Raw genomic sequence first — 25,860 nt, forward strand, 5'->3', positions numbered from 1 at the left:
ACAAAAAAACTACGAGTTACATGGTAATAGACTGTAACATTTCATCCATCAGTAGAGGATAAACCAACATATTTATTATCTTTACTCCACAATATTCCCGAGGTAAGAGAAGGAGCCTTTCTACACTCCTCACTTTTTATTGCTGCAATAGCTGAGATCAGAGATAACTCAGATTCTAAATGTTTAATCCCTTAGATGCTGAAGTCAAGATTTACCCCGGCATCTAAGGGGTTCGACATAATGACTGGAAGCCGCAGGTCTAATTTAGTCCCAAAGGTCTGTGATTATTGAACAGCAATAAAAAAAAAACCCACAGAATTAATATCTCTGCAACCATAATGACTCCATATTATGAAAGGAATATTTATCCCATCTGGCGAAGTAGCATAGAAAAAAATAATAAGCTGCTAAAAAATACAAAAGTTGCTGGATTTTGCTAATACTGCTCCCAAAGACATGGAATAAAAAGTGATAAAAAAAATGAATACCGAAATATATACTACTGCTCCTCTCAAAAGAAACAAGCATCAAATAGCTCAATCCATAAAAAAAATGATACCTCCTTGAAAAAAGCAAGAAAAAAAAAATGTTAAGGTTATTTTGTCTTATGCGGAAAAAGCAATCACCAGCAGGCGACAACAGATGACGGAGTTTTACTATGAGTCTTCACACCAGTATTATCAGTGGAGTGTAGAAGGTGGACCATATCGGATTACAAGGTCCATACACTTAGGCCCCAATTCAAAATGGTGTTTACGCCAGAATTCAGGTGAAAAATAGCTTAAAAAATGGCAAAATGTTTGCCCAACATGAAGTTGCACAAACCTTTTGCGACTTTTGGTCTCTTCATGCTAGTTAAGGCAATCCCTGCCAAACTGGGCATATTTCGGGAGGAGCTGGGACAAATTTATTAAAAGTGGTTGCGTCCCTTAATGCGGACAGAAGTAAGATTTCTCTCGAGATGAACTGAGGCACATGCCACTGATCTTGTTTATTAAATGGCGCGTGCCTTTTAATGAATTTGCCACAACTTATTCCGGCATACCCCTAATTAAGATTAGCATACTAAACGCCATTCTTAATGAATCGGGCCTTAGTATTAGACTGGCTGCACTGAGTATATAGTGTAGGGTGCTGTTACACCCTCATTATTACATTTGTGTGCTAGGAATTTGGAGTATGCTACAACTGTAAAACGCGGCCCAGGAACCTGGAGTTATTCCTCTACTTGCAGGGAATTCTAGGGATCCAATACTGGACTGGTAATAGGGACTAAGGGACTACTAACATTCCGTGGGTTAGGGACTGTTGTCTTGCCCTGTGTGCTAACAAACCACGCTATGTATCTGAGGTCTTGTGGACACCCGTCTATAACTGGGGTCATACAGTATGTTCTTCTCTTTCCTTTTTACTTTAGAAATATATCTGGAAATATTTTCTCTATCCTTGAATCTAATGTATTTCGAGAACTGACATCACTAAAGGCCGTGTAAGTACATATTATATATTTCTGCTCAATCCAGTATTTCTGCATTACATTGGAGTTCTGCCTGATTTATGGATATACTGACTATTTTTAGACCTTTTTGCTGTTTTGCCAATTTTTTTCAATTCTTCTTATGAAGAAAAAAACAACTAAGCTGCTGTTAACACACGTAATGACAGATTCTTATAGATGTATCATCATCGCTCCCATGGACAATAAATGGAGAAGCAGAGCACATGCAAGATCAGACACTTCTTTCTCCAGTGGAGAATGGAGAACATTAGCTGGTAGCACCAATATCAGTCTAAAAATGATCACTTATCTAGTGATTAGGCGATAATTTTTGGATTTTATGTGTTGATGCATGCCAAGTGTAACAATATTGCGTTAGTGATGTGCGCTTCGTATGAAACCGTCAATGTAGGACGAAAGAGAAATGTTTTAAATCGGATCTGATGAGTGAGTGATATGCATTGTATATGTGATGTGGTGTGTATGAGTGCTGTACGTTGAGTAAGAGATATGGTGATAAGTGAGTGACATATTCTATGTATGAGATATAGTGTGTGAGGATTGAGTGCCGTGTCTGGCATGGTGTGTATTAGTTGAGATGTGTATGAGTGATATTGCTGTGTATGACATGTGTGTATGACATGTGATCACTGATGTGTGTGAGATATGATGTGAAAGTGATGTATGTTGTGCATGAGATGTAGTGTGTGAGTGATATATGCTGTGTAGATGTGGTGTGTGAATGATGTGCACTGTGTATGATGTGGTATGTGAGTAGTGTGTTATATATGAGGTGTGGCTTTGGAGAAATATATGTAGTGTGTATAAGTTGTGATGTCTAAGTGATACTACTGTGGATAATATGATGTGACATGTGTGAGTCATGTGTGCTGTGTATGAGACGTAGTGTATATGCGATGTATTCTGTGTATGATGTGGTCTGTGAGTGATGTATGTATGCTGTGTACGAGATGTAGTGTATGAGTGATGTATGCTGTGTATGATGGTATGTGAGTGATGTTTGCATGCTGTGTATGAGATGTAGTGTATGAGTGATGTATGCTGTTTATGATGGCATGTGCGTGATGTATTATTATTATTATTATTTATTATTATTATAGCCCCATTTTATTCCATGGCGCTTTACATGTGAGGAGGGGTATACATAATAAAAACAAGTACAATAATCTTAAACAATACAAGTTATGACTGGTACAGGAGGAGAGAGGACCCTGCCCGCGAAGGCTCACAATCTACAAATTGCATGTATGTTTACTGTGTATGAGATGAAGTGTATGAGCGATGTATGCTGTGTATGATGTGGTATGTGAGTGATGTACAGTATGTATCCTGTGTATAAAATGTAGTGTATGAGTGATGTGTTCTATGTATTATGTGGTAGGTGAGTGATGCATGCATGCTGTGTATGAGATGTAGTGTATGAGTGATGTATGCTGTGTATGATGTGGTATCTGAGTGTTGTATGTATGTTTGTTGTGTGTGAGATATAGTGTATGAGCCATGTATTCTGTGTATGATGTGGTATGTGAGTGATGTATGCTGTGTATGTATGAGATGTGGTGTTTGAGTAAAGTAAGGCCGTACTGGGCCGCAGGCCTTCAAAGGGAGGACGCCATGACAGGGTTAAGTGATAATACATGAGAAAGCATTGGGTTGAGGGAATTTTGGGTGGGGAAGGGTTAATAAATTTGAATCAGGGGAATGATGTATGGCTAGGGGGAGGGGGAATGGGGAGAAGAGGCGGAGTAAGGGCGGGCAGTATAAGGGGCAACGGCCATCTCAGTGGGGCAACCATTTTAGGTCCCCCACCGTACTAGAAACAAGCTCCCACCCACCCTCCCTTTTTTGTTGGTTGCTTTGGAAACGTTCATAGGTGATGTCAAGGTCGTTAAGAAAAAGGGGTTATTATCGTTGTATTGCTCGAATTATTGCGTTATGTTTTCTGTTGTTTTGTCGCGGCAGCAAGGCGTGGGGGGGGAGGTCCTCGAGGTTGGTGGTGATGGAAATGGTGGATCGGAGGGGGGGGGATCTCTAAGGTCCTGGACTCCCCCGTGGGTGAACAAATTTGGAATGGAACAAAAAGATCACATGGAGGTGATAATTAGGATATATGGGTAATTTTGGAGGAAATTGGCCGGGTGAGTCTATGGGCGTCTCTGAGCTGGAGCTTAGCGGCTAGAGGCAAGACGTGACCTGGAGGCTAAGTTTTACGGTTATGGAAGACAAGTTTTTATGGTCTGGAGGCCAAGTTTATTACATTTTGGGGCCTCGAGGACCACCCTCCCCATGGTTAATGTTTAATAAATAAACTGTGTTGTTATTATGTGTTAATAAACGGCTGCTGTGGCCAACTTATCCAAATACCATTGTGGTCAGTTTTTTATTTTAGATAAAGTGGTCGGGCCGTTTGGTTGAAGGGTAAAAATGAGGAGTAAAAAAGGTGGGTAGAGAAACTCATGGGGATTCACGTATACCAACTGTCATGTACAATATGTAAAATGTAGTGAGTATTAGATGTGACGAGTGATACTGCTGTCTATGGGATGTGATGTGTATGAGATGTGGTGTGTGAGCAATGTGTAAAGTGTGTGAGAAGTAGAGTGTGAGCGATGCAGGCTGTATATGACAAGTGTATGTTAATTTAGGTTTTGATTCTATAAGTATCCACATCTGAACCACTTTATCTATTTACATTGTGCAGATTTTTTAACACCGAGTCGCTCATCTGTGATTGTAATATGAAGTGGATTTTAACATGGGCAGAAGAAAATGCTGTCCGTATCAGCGAAGACACAGTCTGCAAGCATCCACGTAAAGTCCAAGGCCGAGCATTTCATTCTCTAGAAAAGATTCAGATGACTTGTGGTAAGCAAATCCCCCTGAGACCCCATGTGCAGCATAACATACAGTATCATGTGCTTTTTTAATCCGCTTATGTTCTTGCAAAGAGCTTTTTATATACACTGCTCAAAAAAATAAAGGGAACACTAAAATACCACATCCTAGCTATCTCTGAATGAAATATTCCAGTTGCAAATTTTTATTCATTACATAGTGGAATGTGTTCAGAATAATAAAACATAACAATTATCAGTGTAGATCAAAATGAATATCCCATGGATGCCTGGATTTGGAATGATACTCAAAATCAAAGTGGAAAATCAAATAACTAGCTGATCCAAATTCAGTGGAAATGCCTCATGACAAGGAAAAGATGCTCAGTAGTGGGTGTGGCCTCCACGTGCTGTATGACCTCCTACAACGCCTGGGCATGCTCCTGATAAGGCGGTGAATGGTCTCCTGAGGGATCTCCTCCCAGACCTGGACTAAAGCATTCACCAACTTCTGGACAGTCTGTGGTGCAACGTGACATTGGTGGATGGAGTGAGATATGATGTCCCAGATGTGCTCAATCGGATTCAGGTATGGGGAACGGGCGGGCCAGTCCATAGCTTCAATGCTTTCATCTTGCAGGAACTGCTGACACACTCCAGCCACATGAGGTCTGGCATTGTCCTGCATTAGGAGGAACCCAGGGCCAACAGCACCAGCATATGGACTCACAAGGGTTCTGAGGATCTCATCTCGGTACCTAATGGCAGTCAGGCTACCTCTGGCGAGCACATGGAGGGCTGTGCAGCCCTCCAAAGAAATGCCACCCCACACCAACACTGACCCACCTCCAAACCGGTCATGCTGATAGATGTTGCAGGCAGCAAATCGCTCTCTACGGCATCTCCAGACTCTGTGTAACAACCCTGTCAGCATCACTGCATTGCCTCCCGTCCCCCACCTGCATTACACACAAACTCACTCACTTCTCTGAGCCATGCTGTGAGTTCTCTCTGCTGCCGGCTCCATGCTGTGTGCCTCATGTTTCCTGCTTGCTCTGTGCATGCTCTGTCTGTGTGCATAGGGGGGCAGCGCTGGCAATTCCTGTTTCTTAATGAGACAGTGTGAACCTTGTTAAGATGTCCCTGGCCAATTGAGGCTTCCTGTACTTAAGACTTCCCCTTCCATTGGTGGGGGCCTGTGCAACTTACTTCCTCAGTCAGTTCCTTGCTGCTGAGATGCCAGGTCCCTGTGTTCTGACTCCTGTGTCTGCCACCCAGTGGGGCGTTGTACCCTGTCCTGTGTCTGTCACCCAGTGGGGCGTTGTACCCTGGCCTGTGTCTTTGTCTGCCACCCAGTGGGGCATAGTACCCTGGCTTGTGTCCTTGTATCTGTGCGTAGTCCCATTCCTAAATCTGTCTTAGTCTATTCCTGTTCCTGTGTCCGTTTATATCCCTGTCTTGGTTTGCTTTCTCTGCTGTGTGTACTTTGTGTCGTAATTTGCTCTGCTCTTAGCTCTGTACTCTGTGTCTTGTTTGCTCTGCTCTCAGCTCTGCACTTTGTATCTTGCTTTGCTATGCTCTTGGCTCTGCACTCTGTGTCTTGCTTGCTCTGCTCTTGGCTCTGCACTCTGTGTCTTGCTTTGCTCTGCTCTGGGCTCTGCACTCTGTGTCTTGCTTGCTCTGCTCTCAGCTCTGCACTCTGTGGCCTTGCTCTGCGGCTCCACTCAGCTATAGCTCTGCAACTCCCCTCCTTGTGGTTCTACCTGGCTCCGCTCCTTGCGGATCTACGTTGCTCCATTTCTACATCTCTACTTTTGGCTCCGCCTCCTGTGAGTCTGTTCTTGGCTCCGCCTCCTGCTCTTGGCTCTGCCTCCTGCATTTCTGTTCTTGGCTCTGCCTCCAGCTCCTGGCTCCACCTCCTACATTTCTGCTCTTGGCTCCACCTCCTGTTCTTGGCTCCACCTCCTGCATTTCTGTTTTTGGCTTCACCTCCTGCTCTTGGCTCTCCCTTCTGTGCTTCTGCTTTGCATCCACTCATGTGGTCTTTCTCTATCTCTGTTCCTCCTGTCCGAACAGGTCCTTCCCTGTTCCCCTATATCAGCCACGCCTGCCTGTATACCGGTACCTACCGGTCCTGCCAGTGTACCAGTTTAGTCCTCCTGTCCTGCCTGAGTACCTTCCGTGCCCGCCTGCCTGCCCTGTATCTCAGCCATGCCCGCCCGCCTGCCAGAGTGCCAGCTGTCCCCACCTGCCTGCCAGTGTCTGAGCTGTGCCCATCTGCCTGCCAGTGTCTCTGCCGTGTTCCGTTCCCCGGTGGGATCAGCAGCCACAGCCAGACACCACCCTGGAGTTGAACCTGGTAGCTTCCTGCCACACAAGCCTGACTTCACCATCAGAGGCTCCAGTGAATACCAAGGAAGCTACTTAGTTACGCCCCTTCCAGGGTAGTCTGGTCTGTGGAACAGTGGGGCCACACCCCTGCACGCCTGCGCCAACCAGTGTCACGTCTGTCACATGAGCTCAGTGTGAACCTGCTTTCATCTGTGAAGAGCACAGGGTGCCAGTGGCAAATTTGCCAATCCTGGTGTTCTGTGGCAAATGCCAAGCATCCTGCATGGTGTTGGGCTGTGAGCATGACTCCCATCTGCAGACCATCCTCATGGAGTTGGTTTTATAACTGTTTGTGCAAACACATGCACATTTGTGGCCTGCTGGAGGTCATTTTGCAACGCTCTGGCAGTGCTCCTCCTGTTCCTCCTTGCACAAAGGTGGAGGTAGCGGCCCTGCTCCTGGGTTGTTGCCCTCCTACGGCCCCATCCTTGTGTACTGGTCTGTCTCCTGGTAGTGCCTGCAACCTCTGGACACTACACTGACAGACACAGCAAACCTTCTTGCCACAGCTCGCATTGATGTGCCATCCTGGATGAGCTGCACTACCTGAGCCACTTGTGTGGGTTGTAGAGTCCGTCTCATGCTACCACAAGTGTGAAAGCACAACCAACATTCAAAAGTGACCAAAACATCAGCCAGAAAGCATTGGTACTGAGATGCGGTCTGTGGTCCCCACCTGCAGAACCACTAGTTTATTGAGGGTGTCTTGATAATTGCCAATAATTTCCATCTGTTGGCTATTCCATTTGCACAACCAACAGCATGTGAAATTGATTGTCAAACAGTGTTGCTTCCTAAATGGACAGTTTGATTTCACAGATGTTTGATTTACTTGGAGTTATATTCTGTTGTTTAAGTGTTCCCTTTATTTTTTTGAGCATTTTATTTACTTTTGGATACTTTTTTCTACCTATAAGTATTGAGTAGTTTATCGAAGGGTTTCTATTGTTTTATATGAATGTGGCACGTGCCAAAATGTGTCATTTGTGCCAAATTTGTAGTATTTAGGTGTCTTTTTGAAGCCTTTCCTCTTGATTTTCATCTTGGGAGTAATAACCCTTACATAATACATCCAGTAGACTGATGTAGATGAAAACTTAAATCTCTAAGAACCCAGCATATCAGATTGTATTACATTATGCGGGCTCAGCTAGGCTGTTAGTTGTAACTTTTGGAAAGGAGTACCAAGCAGTAGAATTGTAACTGCCGCTCTAAGAAATCACAAATCCATAAAGAAATAAGCATAGGAAACTATTTGTAAAGATATTCTGTATAATATGTGGGCTTGAATGGTAACATTTTAGCTGAACCACTGCGGCCGTGGCCCATGGGACTTTCTGGTCACACCTAGGACTAATGTAGTTCTCAGAATTATAAGGCAGCCGTGGATAATTCCAAATTCCTGAGTCTCACAGTTACAGTATTATGAGAGCACTCCTACTTGTAAAGGGAGAAATTCCAATAATAACACTATATTTTGGAATTTTCTAATCTCATATTTAATCTAAAAGCCAACTACTTTAAAGGGAACCTTTCCCAATACACATGGGCCAGATTCATCACGCAGTTTTTACAAGTATTTTTGCATAAAGACATTTGAAATATCACAATTTTTTTGCCCCCAATACTAGAATTTCTGGTTCAATTATGACTCGCTCCGACAACAGTTCAAAAAGTGGGCAGCTAAGTGGCGGGCATGGCTAAGCGCCAGTCAACCAATTCATCATGCCTCCAAAAAAAAAAGAGTAGAAATGTTGGCAGAAATTTACTCCAGCGCCTTACTAGAGTGAATTCTTAGCTGGCAGTGCAAAGCAGCCGAAAGATGAGCAAAATTCATTAAAATTAACTTGCCAGGAGATTCATGCTGCCAATATTACGGGTAGCATGAATCAGATCCTGGCTGCAAAATTGCAGTCCGGTATATTTTTCTTTGAAACACTCCAGCAGTTTTTGAGAAGTTATACTTTAAAGATCTGATCAGGGATCATATCTGGAGACTAGACCAGGCCTCGGCTGGCTGTTCTCAGCGCTGCTACAGGTGAGCGCCCGGTCTCTTCCATAGCGAGAGACCTGTCAATCACCAGGAGCAGCGCTGGGAGAAGCCGGCCACAGGAAGATGAAAATGTAGAGCAATCTGCAGGCCTCATATAATAAAGGAGGATGAGATAAGCAGATTGATATATACATTTGTGAGACAAGATTCAGGTGATTTATTAATGTAATCCTCTGCTCTTTCTGGGATGTTCAGTCCAGTGGGCGGTCCTATTAGTGACTGACAGCTATCTATGAATGCACTCTTATACAAAGAAAGCTGTCAGTCACTGATAGGGCCGCCCACTGGACCGAGAGAGCAGAGGCTTAAATGATGAATTCACAGACTATATTGAATCTTTTCTCATAAAACTATATATTATTGTACTTAGCTCCACCTGCTCCATAACATGGTGCAGGCAGATTGGACTGCATTTTCTTGATGGCAGGTTCTCTTTAAGGTATATTTTCTATGAAAGCATTATACCTGGTTGCAATCAGGTGATGGGTTCCCTTTAAGACACATGTGCCTTTTATTGAAGTTGCTGTATCTTACTATCGCTGGCTTTTTATCAGGACTGGCAAATAAGACAGCAGTCTTGATTGGTCAGAACAGTGTTGTTTAATTTGCAAAAGGAATTATTGGAGCAGAAGGATCTAAGCAGATTGATATACACTGCTCAAAAAAATAAAGGGAACACTAAAATCCCACATCCTAGATATCACTGAATGAAATATTCCAGTTGTAAATCTTTATTCATTACAAAATGGAATGTGTTGAGAACAATAAAACCTAAAATGATTAACGTAAATCACAACTAATATCCCATGGATATCCCATAGAAAATGAAGTTACAGGCTGATCCAACTTCAGTGGAAATGCCTCAAGACTAGGAAATAATGCTCAGTAGTGTGTGTGGCCTCCACATGCTTGTATGATCTCCCCACAACGCATGGGCACGCTCCTGATGAGATGGCGGATGGTCTCCTGAGGGATCTCCACCCAGACCTGGACTAAAGCATCCGCCAACTCCTGGACAGTCTGTGGTGCAACGTGACATTGGTGGATGGTGCGAGACATGATGTCCCAGATGTGTTCAATTGGACTCATGTCTGGGGAATGTGTGGGCCAGTCCATAGCTTCAATGCCTTTATCTTGCAGGAACTGCTGACAAACTCCAGCCACATGAGGTCTGGCATTGTCCTGCATTAGGAGGAACCCAGGGCCAACCGCACCAGCATATAGTCTTACAAGGGGTCTGAGGATCTCATCTCAGTACCTAATGGCAGTCAGGCTACCTCTGGCGAGCACATGGAAGGCTGTGCGGCCCTCCAAAGAAATGCCACCCCACACCATTATTGACCCACTGCCAAACCGGTCATGCTGAAGGATGTTGCAGGCAGCAGATTCTACATCTGGGCAAGAAAAACTAAAGTTACATCTATAGAATGGGAGGAATAGAACTAAGCAACAGCACGTGTGAACAATACTTGGGTATACTAATAGATCACAAACTGCACATGAAGCAACAGTGTGATGCAGCAGCCATTATCTCCCTGTAGTCCTGCTTGGTCAGGTCTCATCTGGAATACTGTGCCAAGTTCTGGGTACCACATTTTACAAAAGACATTGAAAAACTGGAGCAAGTTCAGAGCAGAGCTAGCAGGATGGTGAGCGGCCTTCAAACTATGTCCTACAAGGAACATTAAAGGATCTGGGAATGTTTAGCTTGCAATAAAGAAGGCTAAAAGGAGACTTAATACAGGACAAGGAACAAGGACAGGACAGGACAAGGAACAGGACAGGACAAGGAACATTAAAGGATCTGGGAATGTTTAGCTTGCAATAAAGAAGGCTAAAAGGAGACTTAATAGCTGTCTACAAATATCTGAAGAGCTGTCGCAGTGTAGAGGGATCATCCTTATTCTCATTTGCACATGGAAACACGAGAAGCAATGGAATGAAACTGAAAGGGAGAAGATACAAATTAGTTATTAGAAAAAACTGACAGTGAGGGTGATCAATGAGTGGAACAGGTGGCCACGAGAGGTGGTGAGTTCTCCTTCAATGCAAATCTTCAAACAGAGGCTGGACAGACATCTGTCTGAGATGATGTAGTGAATCCTGCATTGAGCAGAGGGTTGGACACGATGACCCTGGAGGTCCCTTCCAACTTTACCATTCTTTGTTTCTATGATTCTAATATACTCTTGATAAGGGGGCATGCTGAAGTCAAAGGCTCCTGATCCATTAAGAGGCTCACTTAATGAATCAGAAGAGTCCGACAAAGCGACATGCACCTCGCTACAAATCTTAGACTGGAATATTATGTCTAATATATAAAATGCCACAGCTCATAAATTAGACAAGCTGTGATAACACGCTCTTGTACTCCTACAGCCCTGTAAAAACGCCAACAGTTGCAAAATGTTTGCCCAACTCTGCATTACACAAAAATTGCGCAACTTTTCAAAATAATTCAGAATCCTGGAGTAATTTCTGTGATGAACGTAACTTGTAGTATTTTAAATCCAAGTACTTTCTAAGCTTAGGAGTCCAGTGGGCAGTTCTCTGTACAAGAATGAAAGGTCTTCCCTGTACGACTGCGCATAGAGGTAGCTGCCGATCACTACGTAGGACCGCCCACTGGACTCTTGAGCATAGACCATGTTAGGGATTTAAATGAATCCACACTTTTTCCAAAAGAAATCCTTTTATGCTCTTTATATTCCCTAAAGGTCTATTTAGGACAAGTGAATACATGAAAAGTTGTATTCATAGTAATTTTCTTGTAACAAACTGCATACAGTAATGATAAAATGGAAACAAAATGCATAAAGAAAAGAAATTATTTGTGAAATAGCGTGCCTTATTTTAATGTTGCCTCACATTGAGTTTATACTGCATTATAATTAGGACAATAATGCGCCAGAAGAGAAAACTGGCATGAGGTTATGGATTACAATTGTCGCTAATGGCTTCCTGTATTTTTAAGAGGAAATATTTAATGCTTCCAATGTGATCTAAATAAGAGCCGCTGCTTCCTGGGCCATAAATCCAGGCGCCATAAATGTTATTACTAGATGTTCCTTCTGCAGAGCCCTTGGGTGCACAATCCTGTCCAATTCTCCCGGTTATGTATCTCCTACCGACTGGTGCATGTGTGTGGTCTCCTCATAGAGATGAATTATTTATTTTTGCAGTTTATCAGACTAATCTGCCCAGGGTCACCTAATACAAGCATCCTTCCTAACAGAGGACACAGAGAACTGAGAAAGTGGATTTGGCTCTGCTGAATGCAGATGTAATGGTTACCGTATTTTTGTTTTCATTTTTAACTTCCCAGGAGCCATTTTTCCCCTCAACACCTTTTTGGGGTACACTTCATAGAACTTTTTAGATCTTTGTCAGTGCGTGCCTTCCCTGTCTCCACTTCTGTTGCAAGACACACTGTCATTGTGGGCGACTACACAATTGTCCTGCGTATTCGCTGGTCCTTTTGGTACCATCCAGGGAGCTAAGGATGTAAATTCTGTCTCTGATCAATATTAATGTCCTACTGTTAACCCATTGAGTGGATGCTCACTAGGCCTAAATCCCTGTCTCCTCTGACAGTAATAGGCTCAGCTCATTGCGTGGTTCATTTGTGACTTTCAACCTATGTCCTTCTTAGATGAGTACTTTGGGTTTAACCCCTCTTCTAACAAACATTTTTTTTTCCGTTTCGTACCTCCTGATATTGACACAACTTCCTGACCATCCTCTGCCAAACAGTTCTGCCGGCCAGCAGCTACTCTGTGAACCCAACCCAGGGGCCTCTGTGTAAGTTCAGATCCCTGTACAGTGGTAAAATCGTGAAGGCCAGGGCAACCCAAGGATTCTGGAAGATGGAGTGGCTAGAGTTAAGCCTGTCTGTGGAGGCCCCATGAAGAGCTGCAAGGCTAGTATGCACAGTGCCTCTGTAACACCTCCATATGGTATAAGTACAAATTTCATTACAGGGAGTCCCAGTAATGCAAAAAAGCCCCCCCTCCTCCAATGTGTATACCATTATTTAGTGCGATCCACATTGATCATTGGATGCAAAGGGAAAAAGTATATTAGAACTGCTGTCATTCCACTCCTGATATTGTTCTTTTTGGTTCTTATCCTTGAGTATGAGTTCCAGTGCTGAATGGCAGAGAATCTTTTCCACAGCTCACTCACAGTAAACCTTCGGCACTTGATATTGCACCAATTTTTTTGAAATAGCCAAAGGGGAAATAGAATACTTGAAACATTTTTTTCCTCTCAGATGTTGTTCGCCTAGATCAGTGTTTAATCAGTGATAACCTTGTATGCGGCTTGATTCATACGTCCTTCGCAAAGAACAATCTGCCTAATTCCAGCATTGCTGAAGCAGCCCCAGATCAACACCTGGTCATCTAATGGTTAGACGGAGACCTGGAGAGGCGAACAAGCCACAGTGTCTTGCACCCACTGAGAAATTTGGTGGAGGATGGGGATGCTTCAGCAAGGCTGGAATTGGGCAGGTTGTTCTTTGCGAAAGACGTATGAATCAAGCCGCATACAAGGTTATCCTGGAAAAACAGTTGATTCCTTCCACTCAGGCAATAATCCCCAACTCTGAGGACTGGTTTTTCCAGCAGGACAATGCACCATGCCACACAGCTAAGTCAATCAAGGTGTGGATGGAGGACCACCACATCAAATCACTGTCATGGCCAGCCCAATCTCCAGACCTGAACCCCTTTGAAAACCTCTGGAATGTAATCAAGAGGAAGATGGATAGTCACAAGCCATCAAGCAAAGAAGAACTGCTTAAATTTTTGTACCAGGAGTGGCATAAGGTCACCCAAAAGCAGTGTGAAAGCCTGGTGGAAAGCATGCCAAGAGGTATGAAAGCTGTGATTAAAAAAATCATGGTTATTCCACAAAATATTGATTTCTGAACTCTTCCTGATTTAAAACATTGGTATTGTTGTTTCTAAATGATTATGAACTTGTTTTTTTGTTTGCATTATTTGAGATCTGCAGCAATGCATTTTTTTGCTATTTTGACCATTTCTCATTTTCAGAAAATAAATACAAAATTTATGGCTTGGAACTTCGGAGACATGTTGTCAGTAGTTTATAGAATAAAAGAACAATTTACATTTTACTCAAAAATATACCTATAAAGAGAAAAATCAGACAAACTGAAAATTTTGCAGTGGTCCCTTAATTTTTGCCAGAGCTGTACAGTATATAATAAAAATGGGGTTATATGGATAACAATAAGCTGCAGACATATTTGTGTTAATGAAAAGTTTTACTCTCAATCCAGGGGACAGGAATTTTGGTCTGTGAGCGGCAGGCTATTATCCCTGGGAGTTGGGGAGATTATCACGAGAAGATGGTTTCGGATTAATGTCACAGATCAAATTTAAAACAACAGAATTAAAAGCAGATGTTTTGGAAAGTTCTATGTACATTTCTCATAATCAGTTTATGACATCATCCTGGAGGGATTTATCGGTCTGCTCTGGAAAATGATTTTTAGAAAATGTATGTAAGTTTATTCGAATAACAAAAGGGTGCATTCTTAAAGAGTTCACTAGGTGAAAAAAATCCACAAGCCCTAAAGTCTCTTTCCCACAATGTGAAATCTCATTATTTGTTATATTATTAAATGGAAAAAAAAATGGATATCTATAATTTTTAAAGGGGTTGTCAAGCCCTCCAAAAATAGATAAATACTGTATGACTTAAATAGTAAGTTAACCTTACAAATATAGTTCAACAACTCTAGGTGCCCTTTGACTAGTGGTGTACCGCTAACAGCAGCAGACTACGTGGCCACTATGTGGCCCGGGAGTCTGATGGGCCCTGTGCACAGTGCATCCTGGATATCGTTACAGTTGAAATCAATGATAGAAGAAGGAGCTGTCCGCTGACGCGCCCTCCTCCATTATTCTCCCTGTGCGTCTGACATCTCAGCTAAGTGGGCGCGATTATGTCATTACATAAGGACCACTGTGCCGAGCAGTGCAGACCACACACTGCACAGACCAGAGAGAGGTGAGCATTACTTTTTTTTAATCATCATACTATTTGGAGTGCTATGTGGGGTCCATCATGCTACTTGGCCGGCCATCCTATTATTTGGAGGGCTATGTGGGGACCATCATAATATTTGGATGGATATTTGTTGTGGACCATCCGCCTATTTGGAGGGACATTTGTGGGGGGGGGGGCATCACACTATTTAGCGGGATATTTGGGGCCATCATTCTATTTGGAGGGCTATTTGTGGGGGCTTAATACTATTTTGGGGCATCATATTATTTTCAGTAATATTTAGGGGCCATCATACTATTTAGAGGGCTATGTGGGCCATCATACTATTTGGATGGATATTAGTGGGGTCATCATGCTTTTTTGTAGGGATATTTATGGGTGGGCATCATACTATTTGAGAACATCATGCTATTTGGAGGGATATTTGTGATGGGGCATCATACTATTTGGAGGGCTATGTGGGCCATCATACTATTTGGATGGATATTTGAGGGGTCATCATGCTTTTTTGGAGGGATATTTATGGGTGGGCATCATACTATTTGAGAACATCATACTATTTGGAGGGCTATGTTGGGGTCATAATACTATTTGGAATGCTATGCAGGGGGCCATCATACTGTTTAGAAGTGCTATGTAGTAGCCATTATTCTATTTGGGGGAATCATACTATTTGGAGGTCTATGTGAGGCCCATTATACTGTTTTGAGGGCTGTGTAGTATGCATTGTACTGGTTGGAGGGCTTTGTGGAGGCATCAGAGGTAAGTATAATTGTTATTATTTTACTGTGGGGAAACGTAGGGAAACAGTTTTCTGAGTAGTGGACAATACCCTTAAGAGAAAAACACGGTCAAAGACAAGGGGGCTAATCCAAAAAGAAGATACAAGCAGACTTCTTCCCGCATGGTCAGCTAGACAGACATCTTTCTCCCTATACATACACATAGGGAGGGATCTATCAGTCTCGCTGACTGGGCAGGGAGAAGCCTAGGACTGGTCATCTGAGTCATCCTGTCCCCGGCCACGCTTACAATTATATGTATGTTTATATTTCAGGATCTGGTCTTTGATTAATGTAGCCCGTGTTTTGTTCAGCATGAATCAATTGAAAGGTTGGGCCGGGCAAACCTTTTAATGAAAAAAAAAGCGATGCAAACTACAGAAGTGAATGCATATTTCATATAGACCTTATATTTTTAAAGAGTTCCCCTCGAACTGTAGTAGTGATATAGAGAAGACATCATACTTTCAGGTTTCATTGCCCCTTAGTGGTCATTTTGCCATTAAAAAATTGAACATGCCTGGCGTAATAAGCTGAAATAAAAAGAATGGGACACTTGGGTTCACTTCATCCTTCCTGCAGACAATGCATGTCCAGCGGCTGGTCCAGCTGAATGTGTTACGTAATCTTAAAATCCTATAAATATTGCTTCAAGAATATTATTCTTTTCCCCTCTCGAAATACAGATAAACCTCTGGAATTACCCATGTTTCAACTAATCCCATCCCAGAAGCAGATTGTTTTCCATGGAGATCGCCTCCCGTTTCATTGTACTGCCACGTACACGCCGGGCATCAGTGATATTTACTGGCTGCATGACGGACTTCAGGTGGAAAGTAATGAGGAGAATGGGATCTATGTAGAAGAAAGCGTAATCCACGACTGCTGCTTGATCACACGGTAATAAGGATTGCTCTCTGTCATGTATCATTATTATAGAATATTTAACGGTTATACAGTGGAATAATTATTTATTGCTTTTCAGACTTTTTTTTGACATTTATGCTCTACATTGGTTTGCGAATAATGGCAGGCACAGAAGCGAGTGTTGATCAAAACTGGTCCGTCAGCAGATTTTTCCACACAGTGTTTGTTTCACCATCTAACCCTTTTTTTAATGACCCTTTGCCAATTCTCAATCCCATTGCTTGCTAATTACCCAGTTCCTACTGGTTTCGTTCCCACCCAATAGCCGAGTTTATAGGACCAACTAAGGTTTTGAGTCTTCCATCCAAGACCCTTAGATCAGCCTTAAGGCTGCCTCCATGGTACTTACATAATTGACTATGAAAAATATCGCTACAGTAATACAGATGAACATTAAAGATGACGTAGATTGGGCAGAAAATTGTGTACGCGTTGTTTCAGAAGGATTTTCGGAAAAGACCATCATTTGTGTATAATATGACTTGTATTCGGAATATTTCAGCAGGTTTCTCCTTCCGCAAGTCCTAGTGAAACAATGAACAAAATATCTGTCTTGTAGTAATCCAATGTACCAGTGATGAGAAATCGAGATTTGCAACTACATGCAAATTAGCCTAGAGGTGCATTGAGGGTGTGTCGTCCCATTCACACGTCCCCAGACCACTTTAACTTGATTTCAGACTACTAGAAGTCATGTATAATTTTTTATTTTTGCACTCGGAAATACACAGCCCCGTCTTGTAGTTGGGAAAGGAGGATATTAAGAACCAGAAGAAGTGACGATGTGCACAGCAAAATTTGCAACTTTTTTTTTGTTGGCATGTTCTCCAAGAAATGTAGTTTAGATTGGATTTATTACGTAGAATTCGTGAAAAATGGTGGATATGTTAATGAGAGTGTAAGCCTGTTATGACCAATGAATGTAAAATTGTCTTTTATTAAATTTGTTGAAAATCAATCCTATTACCTTCTCCTTATCAGTCCTGTAGAGATAATATCCTGCTGATAAAACACTTATTTTATTGAAACTACAACGAGAAGAACATTAAGTGATACATCCCTTGAATCAGGATATCTGCCCCCTACCTCTCAAATTAAATAGCAAAAAATCTTCTGACAGACCCCCTTAAAGCAATCTCAAACCTCAGAATAAATCTGAGGACCGTTTAAGAAATTATGGGGTTAAATCTTATTTTATTTCTGTTGTAAAGGTGTGCCAAAAAGTAAAGAAAAATATGCAGGTCTAAAATAGAATTTTCCCAAAATGTTTAGGAATGTGTTTGTGCAGTTGATACATTTAACTTCCTTTTTTTCTGTACATTTTAATCCCATTGTTTCCAGTTTATGTAGCAAAACAATAAAGAGAAAGTTTCATAAAGTCACATAAATCCTGTCAGCAGTTTGTGGAAAGATTTAGTTATTTCAGGTTTTGTTTCTTTTCCTGCGAGCAAGATTGTGTTATTAAAACATTTTGCTCTCTCACAGCCCAACCTTAGAAAGACAATGGGTAAGAAGTTTACAAGACTCGTGTTATATAAAATGGCTGTTATTATTACTATTAATATATCAAATATCTAAAGTGAATGTTCACATTTGCACGGTTTATGAGGTTAAGAGGGGACGCCCTCAGTTTAGTCATCGTGTTACCAAGTAAAACTTTTCAAAATGTTTTAATGTGATTACTACATCAACAACATTTATCATTTATCGAAAGGATAGGGGAGAATTATAGCACGAGTGTGAGCCCGATCGATGGGATCCCAACTAATGCCAAAATTGCAAGTCTTGAAAGAGTTGTCAACTTAATTTTCTCCTTCCAAAACTGGGCCAAGCATGGTTAAAAAATGCCAAAAAAATCTACTCTCACTTGCCCATCTTCCACCGCTTCTTTGTGTTGCATAGATCCGTACCGGCCTCCTTCTTCTTCAGTGACCACTGCTGTCAATCAGTTGCTGCAATAGGAAGAAGTTGCAGCAAAAGGGAGAAGATACAGATTAGATATTAGAAAAAACTTTTTGACAGTGAGGGTGATCAATGAGTGGAACAGGCTGCCAGGAGAGGTGGTGAGTTCTCCTTCAATGGAAGTCTTCAAACAGAGCCTGGACAGAAATCTGTCTGCACTGATTTAATGACTCCTGCATTGAGCATTGACATGAAGTCTCTTCCAACTGTAACATTCTATGATTCTATGATCTGTACGTACTCTTCTAGTTGTATGGATATGTGCTGTTACATGCCCATCCATGCTGGGAGAGGAAACAAGAAAACTGTTGGGAGACCAGGTCAGAACTATGAAGGAGAACATTGGATCTTACTTACCAAGCTTGTTTGGGATCCCAGTAATGAGATTCTTGCCTATGATAGCACACACCATGGGTTGGTATCTGTTGTAGTTCTCAACTATTCCAGCATTTGACATGACATTGTTGAGTCAAGTTTCCCAAGCTTGGTAAAGAGAGGGGATATTGATAAATTAGGTGGGGCCTAAGCAGTGGGGGTTTACTGCGTGAGTGTCACGGGTGTGTCAGAGGCTGCAGACCGTCGCTCTGCATCTGACTGCCGAAGGTCTCAGCAGTTTGCTTTGCAGACTTCATCCTGGTCCTTCTGACTCTAGGACACAGTGGCAGCCTTCCCCCTGGTCTAGTTCACACACCTGGACCAGGGTGTTTATAACTCCCAGCTTGCTGCTGGGAGTTGCCAGTGATATTTCCATTTCCCTGTTGAGGCTTGAAGCTTTAGCAGTCGGCTATCTTCCTCTTTGGTGTTTGGAGGATGTCTGTGTTTCTCTCTGAGTCTACTCAAGCTAAGTGTTTCCCTTGTTTCTGCATCCCATCTGTCTTTAGTCATAGTGGAGATCGATTAGTGCTCATCCTGATTAGGTATCCTGTTCGGCGATGGGTGCGGCACCTATATAGGGACGCTTAGGGCAGACAGGGTGACGTTAGATCTGCTTAGGGGTCTCCACTCCCTAATATTGTGCTTCCTTCCTCTTATCACTTTGTGTTGCACTTAGTCTTTCCTACACTGTGTGTAACAGTGAGTAGCAATAAGTAGAAGTTCTGACTGATCAAGAGTGACCTAGGTAAGGTAGAACATAGAAGAGGGGATGATGTGGGCACTTGACTCAAGAAGCCAGAAATAAATTATAGAGGTTGGGAAAAGAAAATCCTGCTAAAAACTAAGCTCCTAAGGCCATGTTCACACTCTGCGGCGTGCTCTGCGGGTTTATCCCGCAGCGGAATTGATAAATCTGCAGGGCAAAACCGCTGCGGTTATCCCTGCAGATTATCGCGGTTTGTTCCGCGGTTTCCGCTGCGGGATTACTCCTGTACTATTGATGCTGCATATGCAGCAATATGCAGCATCAATAGTAATGATAAAAATAATAAAAATTGGTTATACTCACCCTCTGACGTCGCGATCTCCTCAGCGCTGCAAGCGGCGGTCCGATTCCAAAGCTGCTGTGCCGAGAAGGACCTTCGTGACGTCACGGTCATGTGACCGCGGCGTCATCACGGTCATGTGACCGTGACGTCACCGCAGGTCCTGCTCGCACAGCAAACCGAAGACCGGCCGGCCGCGGGCAGCGCTGAGAGGTGAGTATAGCATTATTTTTTATTTTAATTCTTTTTTTTTACACTATTCATGCTTCCCAGGGCCTGGAGGAGAGTCTCCTCTCCTCCACCCCGGGTAGCAACCGCGCATTATCCGCTTACTTCCCGCAACGTGGGCACAGCCCCATGCGGGAAGTTAGCGGTTCAATGCATTCCTATGGGTGCAGAATCGCTGCGATTCTGCACAAAGAAGTGACATGCTGCGGGTTGTAAACCGCTGCGTTTCTGCGCGGTTTTTCCCGCAGCATGTGCACAGCGGTTTGCGGTTTCCATAGGGTTTACATGTTAATGGAAACTGCTGCGGATCCGCGGTAAAAACCGCAAAGTGTGAACATGGCCTAAAGGATTTGTCCAGGTTTGGGGCTGATGTGTGCAGTCGCTCTATATGACTGCAGACTTGTGAATCCTCACAGTACGCACACTGAGCTGTCAGGATTCTCTGGCGCTGGGTGCAGTATGTGATGTAAATACATGCGTCGGCTAGATGTGCGCAGCCTTACTCATTATAAGTGAATTGAGTGAGACTGGACAAGTCTAGTCGTAATGTGGCCAGAATCGCATACTTGCAGTCACATGAATGGCCGTTCCCGGCACCGCAACTGGAGAATCCTGACTGTGCAAGGATTCACAAGTCTGCAGTTACATAAAGTGACTGCAGACTTCAGCCCCAAGTCTTGACATTTCCTTTTAAAGAGGTATCCCAGTTTTAGCAAATCTAATATATAAAGCTGAATGTGTGTGTGTGTGTATGTATGTATGTATGTATGTCCGGGATTGGCATCTGAACCGTAGCAGCTACAGCCACAAAATTTTGCACAGTCACACGTCTGGACCCCGAGAGCGTCATAGGCTATGTTGTGAGGTGAAATTTTAACCCCGCGCTTTCCAATTCACCAAACAATTTTGCCCCTATCTACATAATGGGGAAAAAGTGAAAGGAAAAGTGTTGGAGGCGTCGCAGCTACAGGCACAAAATTTTGCACAGTCACACGTCTGGACCCTGAGAGCGTCAAAGCTATATTGTGAGGTGAAATTTTAACCCCGCGCTTTCCAAGTCACCAAACAATTTTGCCCCTATCTACATAATGGGGAAAAAATGAAAGGAAAAGTGTTGGAGGCAAATTAACAGCTGCCAGATGTGAACAAGGGGGACTTAAAGAATGACAGCGATGGCACCAAAGAGTATATACTGTACAGTTGCTAAGGTGGGGCCCCAACATGGGATAATCACACCACCACGGGGATATGAACACACACACAAAATGCGCCACACACTACCACGTGCTCGAACACATATACCACCCTCAGTGCACATTTCACCACACATACACCAACCTCGCCACATAAAAGTAGAAACACAAAAGTCGCCGCTCAAAACTCGCCACGCGCAAAACTCTCCACATGCAAAACTCGCCACACGTGCAAAACTCACCTCATGGAAAACTCGCCACACGCAAATCTTGCACACGCAGAAAAATTGCCACATGCACAAAAGTTGCAACACATGCAAAAGTTGCCTCACACAAAACTTGCACATACTCAAAAGGCACCACACATAAAACTCGCCACGCGCAAAACTCGCCATGCGCAAAACTTGCTGCACACAACTTGCTACACTAACCTGTCACATGCAACTCGACACACAAAAAGTTGCTACACGCATGTCGCCACACAAAACTCATCTCACAAAAGTCCCTACATGCATGTCGCCACACGCAACTCAACACACACAACTTGACACACGAAACTCGCCCTAAAACACACACAAGTCTGGTATTATCCTTCAAAAATAAAAATCTGATTAATAAGCAGACAAACTACAAGAGCAACAAATGTACCATATAGGAATCCGGCAGCTGTCAGTCACATGACCAGTCTATTATGTGTATGTGTGAGCTAATATATACTGCCAGGGGGTGGGCTTACTGTTGGCTGGGGATTTATCAGGCTGCCATTTTAGCTTAAAAATACTGAGGTAAAAATACTGACCAAATAACGTGTGAACGAGGGCTAATACAGGAGGAGATGACATACAGCTATATACTATATACAGGAGGAGATGACACAGGTATATACTATTTACAGGGGAGATGACACACAGGTATATACTATATACAGGAGGAGATGACACACAGATATATACTATATACAGGAGAGATGACACACAGGTATATACTATATAGAGGAGGAGATGACATGCAGGTACATACTACATACAGGAGGAGATGACACACAGGTATATACTATATACAGGAGCAGATTACCTACAGGTATATAGTATATACAGGAGGAGATGACATACAGGTATATGCTATGTATAGGAGGAGATGACATACAGGTATATACTATATACAGGAGGAGATGACACACAGATATATACTATATACAGGAGATTACATACAGGTATATCTAATATATAAAGCTGAATGTGTGTATGTATGTATGTGTGTATGTCCGGGATTGGCATCTGCACCGTCGCAGCTACAGCCACAAAATTTTGCACAGTCACACGTCTGGACCCCGGGAGCGTCATAGGCTATGTTGTGAGGTGAAATTTTAACCCCGCGCGTTCCAATTCACCAAACAATTTTGCCCCTATCTACATAATGGGGAAAAAGTGAAGGGAAAAGTGTTGGAGGAAAATTGACAGCTGCCAGATGTGAACAATGAGGACTTAAAGAATGAGAGCGATGGCGACAAAGAGTATATACCGTACAGTTGCTAAGGTGGGGCCCTGACATGGGATACTCACCACACACGGGGATATGAACACAAACACAAAATGCACCACACACTACCACGTGCTTGAACACACATACGACCCTCAGCACACAATTCACCACACACACACCAACCTCGCCACATAAAAGTCGAAACACAAAAGTCACCACTCAAAACTCGCAACGCGCAAAACTCACCTCATGGAAAACTCACCTCATGCAAAACTTGCACACACAGAAAAATTGCCACATGTACAAAAGTTGCACCACATGCAAAAGTTGCCTCACACAAAACTTGCACATACTCAAAACGCACCACACATAAAACTCGCCACGCGCAAAACTCGCCATGCACAAATCTTGCTGCACACAACTTGCTACACTAACCTGTCACATGCAACTCGACACACAAAATGTTGCTACACGCATGTCGCCACACAAAACTCATCTCACAAAAGTCGCTACATGCATGTCGCCACACGCAACTCAACACACACAACTTGACACATGAAACTCGCCCTAAAACACACACAAGTCTGGTATTGTCCTTCAAAAATAAAAATCTGATTAATAAGCAGACAAACTACAAGAGCAACAAATGTACCATATAGGAAATACGGCAGCTGTCAGTCACATGACCTGTCTATTATGTGTATGTGTGAGCTAATATATACTGCCAGGGGGGAGGGCTTCCTGTTGGCTGGGGATTTATCAGGCTGCCAATAGCAACCAATCACAGCTCAGCTTCTATTTTGCTACAGTTAATTAACCTGAGCTCTGATTGGTTAATATAGGCAACAAAGACATTCTCAGTATCACAAAGCTAATATATGTTGTGAAATTCTTCTATTAGCTTGGTTTTTGCCTTTTAATAATTACATTTCTATCTATTTGTTTTGTGGTTTTTGTGTGCAGAATAAATTTTTGTTAACACATTCTATTTTGCTAACAGCAGTCATTAACCCGGGCGAAGCCGGGTAGTACAGCTAGTATATTCTATTTTCTAGAGAGTGAAAAGTTTTGGTGGATTTCAACATTAATGCAATCATCTCTAGTAGAAGAGTTCATTGATTATTTTGAGTGAATATAAATCTGTCCCCTGGATTGTTCCTTTAACTCCTATTCCTGATTATTGGGTGTCTTGGTCTTACAGGACGCTCTGTATCATTTGTCATGAGTGTGGGTCACGCTCTGCTCTCTGTATCTTATAAGTCTTTTTTGCCATTATTGCTCCATGCCTCCGATCAATCTGCATACATGTAATGTCACTTTATATTTCACCAAACGTTTGACATTATTCAAATCCTTAAAATAAACTCCTTCAGGTCAATTACAGTTCTACACGCTTGCATAACTACCAGAAGAAAATCTTAATGGCTATGTGCAGACCTCGCAAGGTGTTAATATTCAGCATTGTTGCCCTAATGGGACAATCTGGGGAACTGCAACACTCAGGGAGGAAGAGAAAGTCAGAGGAACACAACTTGTTTTCACATACTCTATATACTTTTTGGATTTTTCTTATATTTACTGAGTTGTTACAGGGTCCTAAAATGCAAAGTCGATGTGTTGGAGCAGTAAGATACTCAGCTGGCCAAAAATATTGCAATAAGTATGATGACTTGAGAGTGATTTTCTGGTCTCGAAAATGCTGCTCCCTCATGAGATTTATACCTTTACTAGCTGTACTACCCGGCTTCGCCCGGGTTAATGACTGCTGTTAGCAAAATAGAATGTGTTAACAAAAATTTATTCTGCACACAAAAACCACAAAACAAATAGATAGAAATGTAATTATTAAAAGGCAAAAACTAAGCAAATAGAAGCATTTCACAACATATATTAGCTTTGTTATACTGAGAATGTCTTTGTTGCCTATATTAACCAATCAGAGCTCAGGTTAATTAACTGTAGCAAAATAGAAGCTGAGCTGTGATTGGTTGCTATTGGCAGCCTGATAAATCCCCAGCCAACAGGAAGCCCTCCCCCCTGGCAGTATATATTAGCTCACACATACACATAATAGACAGGTCATGTGACTGACAGCTGCCGTATTTCCTATATGGTACATTTGTTGCTCTTGTAGTTTGCTTATTAATCAGATTTTTATTTTTGAAGGACAATACCAGACTTGTGTGTGTTTTAGGGCGAGTTTTATGTGTCAAGTTGTGTGTGTTGAGTTGCGTGTGGCGACATGCATGTAGCGACTTTTGTGAGATGAGTTTTGTGTGGCGACATGCGTGTAGCAACATTTTGTGTGTTGAGTTGCATGTGACAGGTTAGTGTAGCAAGTTGTGTGCAGCAAGATTTGTGCATGGCGAGTTTTGCGCGTGGCGAGTTTTATGTGTGGTGCATTTTGAGTATGTGCAAGTTTTGTGTGAGGCAACTTTTGCATGTGGTGCAACTTTTGTACATGTGGCAATTTTTCTGTGTGTGCAAGTTTTGCATGAGGTGAGTTTTCCATGAGGTGAGTTTTGCACGTGTGGCGAGTTTTGCGTGAGCCTAGTTTTGCATATGGCGAGTTTTGCATGTAGCGAGTTTTGAGTGGTGACTTTTGTGTTTCGACTTTTATGTGGCGAGGTTGGTGTGTGTGTGTGGTGAAATGTGTGCTGAGGGTGGTATATGTGTTCAAGCACGTGGTAGTGTGTGGCGCATTTTGTGTTTGTGTTCATATCCCCGTGTGTGGTGAGTATCCCATGTCGGGGCCCCACCTTAGCAACTGTACGGTATATACTCTTTGTCGCCATCGCTCTCATTCTTTAAGTCCTCATTGTTCACATCTGGCAGCTGTCAATTTTCCTCCAACACTTTTCCCTTCACTTTTTCCCCATTATGTAGATAGGAGCAAAATTGTTTGGTGAATTGGAACGCGCGGGGTTAAAATTTCACCTCACAACATAGCCTATGACGCTCTCGGGGTCCAGACGTGTGACTGTGCAAAATTTTGTGGCTGTAGCTGCGACGGTACAGATGCCAATCCC

At 42.7% G+C, this 25,860-nt stretch overlaps 1 protein-coding gene across 1 annotated transcript in view; it reads left to right on the forward strand.

Annotated features, from left to right (window-relative positions):
- Positions 1 to 25,860, forward strand: part of ADGRA1 (adhesion G protein-coupled receptor A1) — an 847,935-nt gene that overhangs the window by 175,231 nt on the left and 646,844 nt on the right. The window contains exons 5-7 of the mRNA XM_077258539.1: positions 1,418 to 1,489; positions 4,221 to 4,384; positions 16,305 to 16,518. Coding sequence (XP_077114654.1) covers positions 1,418 to 1,489; positions 4,221 to 4,384; positions 16,305 to 16,518 — 450 coding nt within the window. The remainder of the gene's footprint in view (positions 1 to 1,417; positions 1,490 to 4,220; positions 4,385 to 16,304; positions 16,519 to 25,860) is intronic.

This window comes from Ranitomeya variabilis, chromosome 4 (genome assembly GCF_051348905.1).
Source record: "Ranitomeya variabilis isolate aRanVar5 chromosome 4, aRanVar5.hap1, whole genome shotgun sequence".
Taxonomy (NCBI): domain Eukaryota; kingdom Metazoa; phylum Chordata; class Amphibia; order Anura; family Dendrobatidae; genus Ranitomeya; species Ranitomeya variabilis.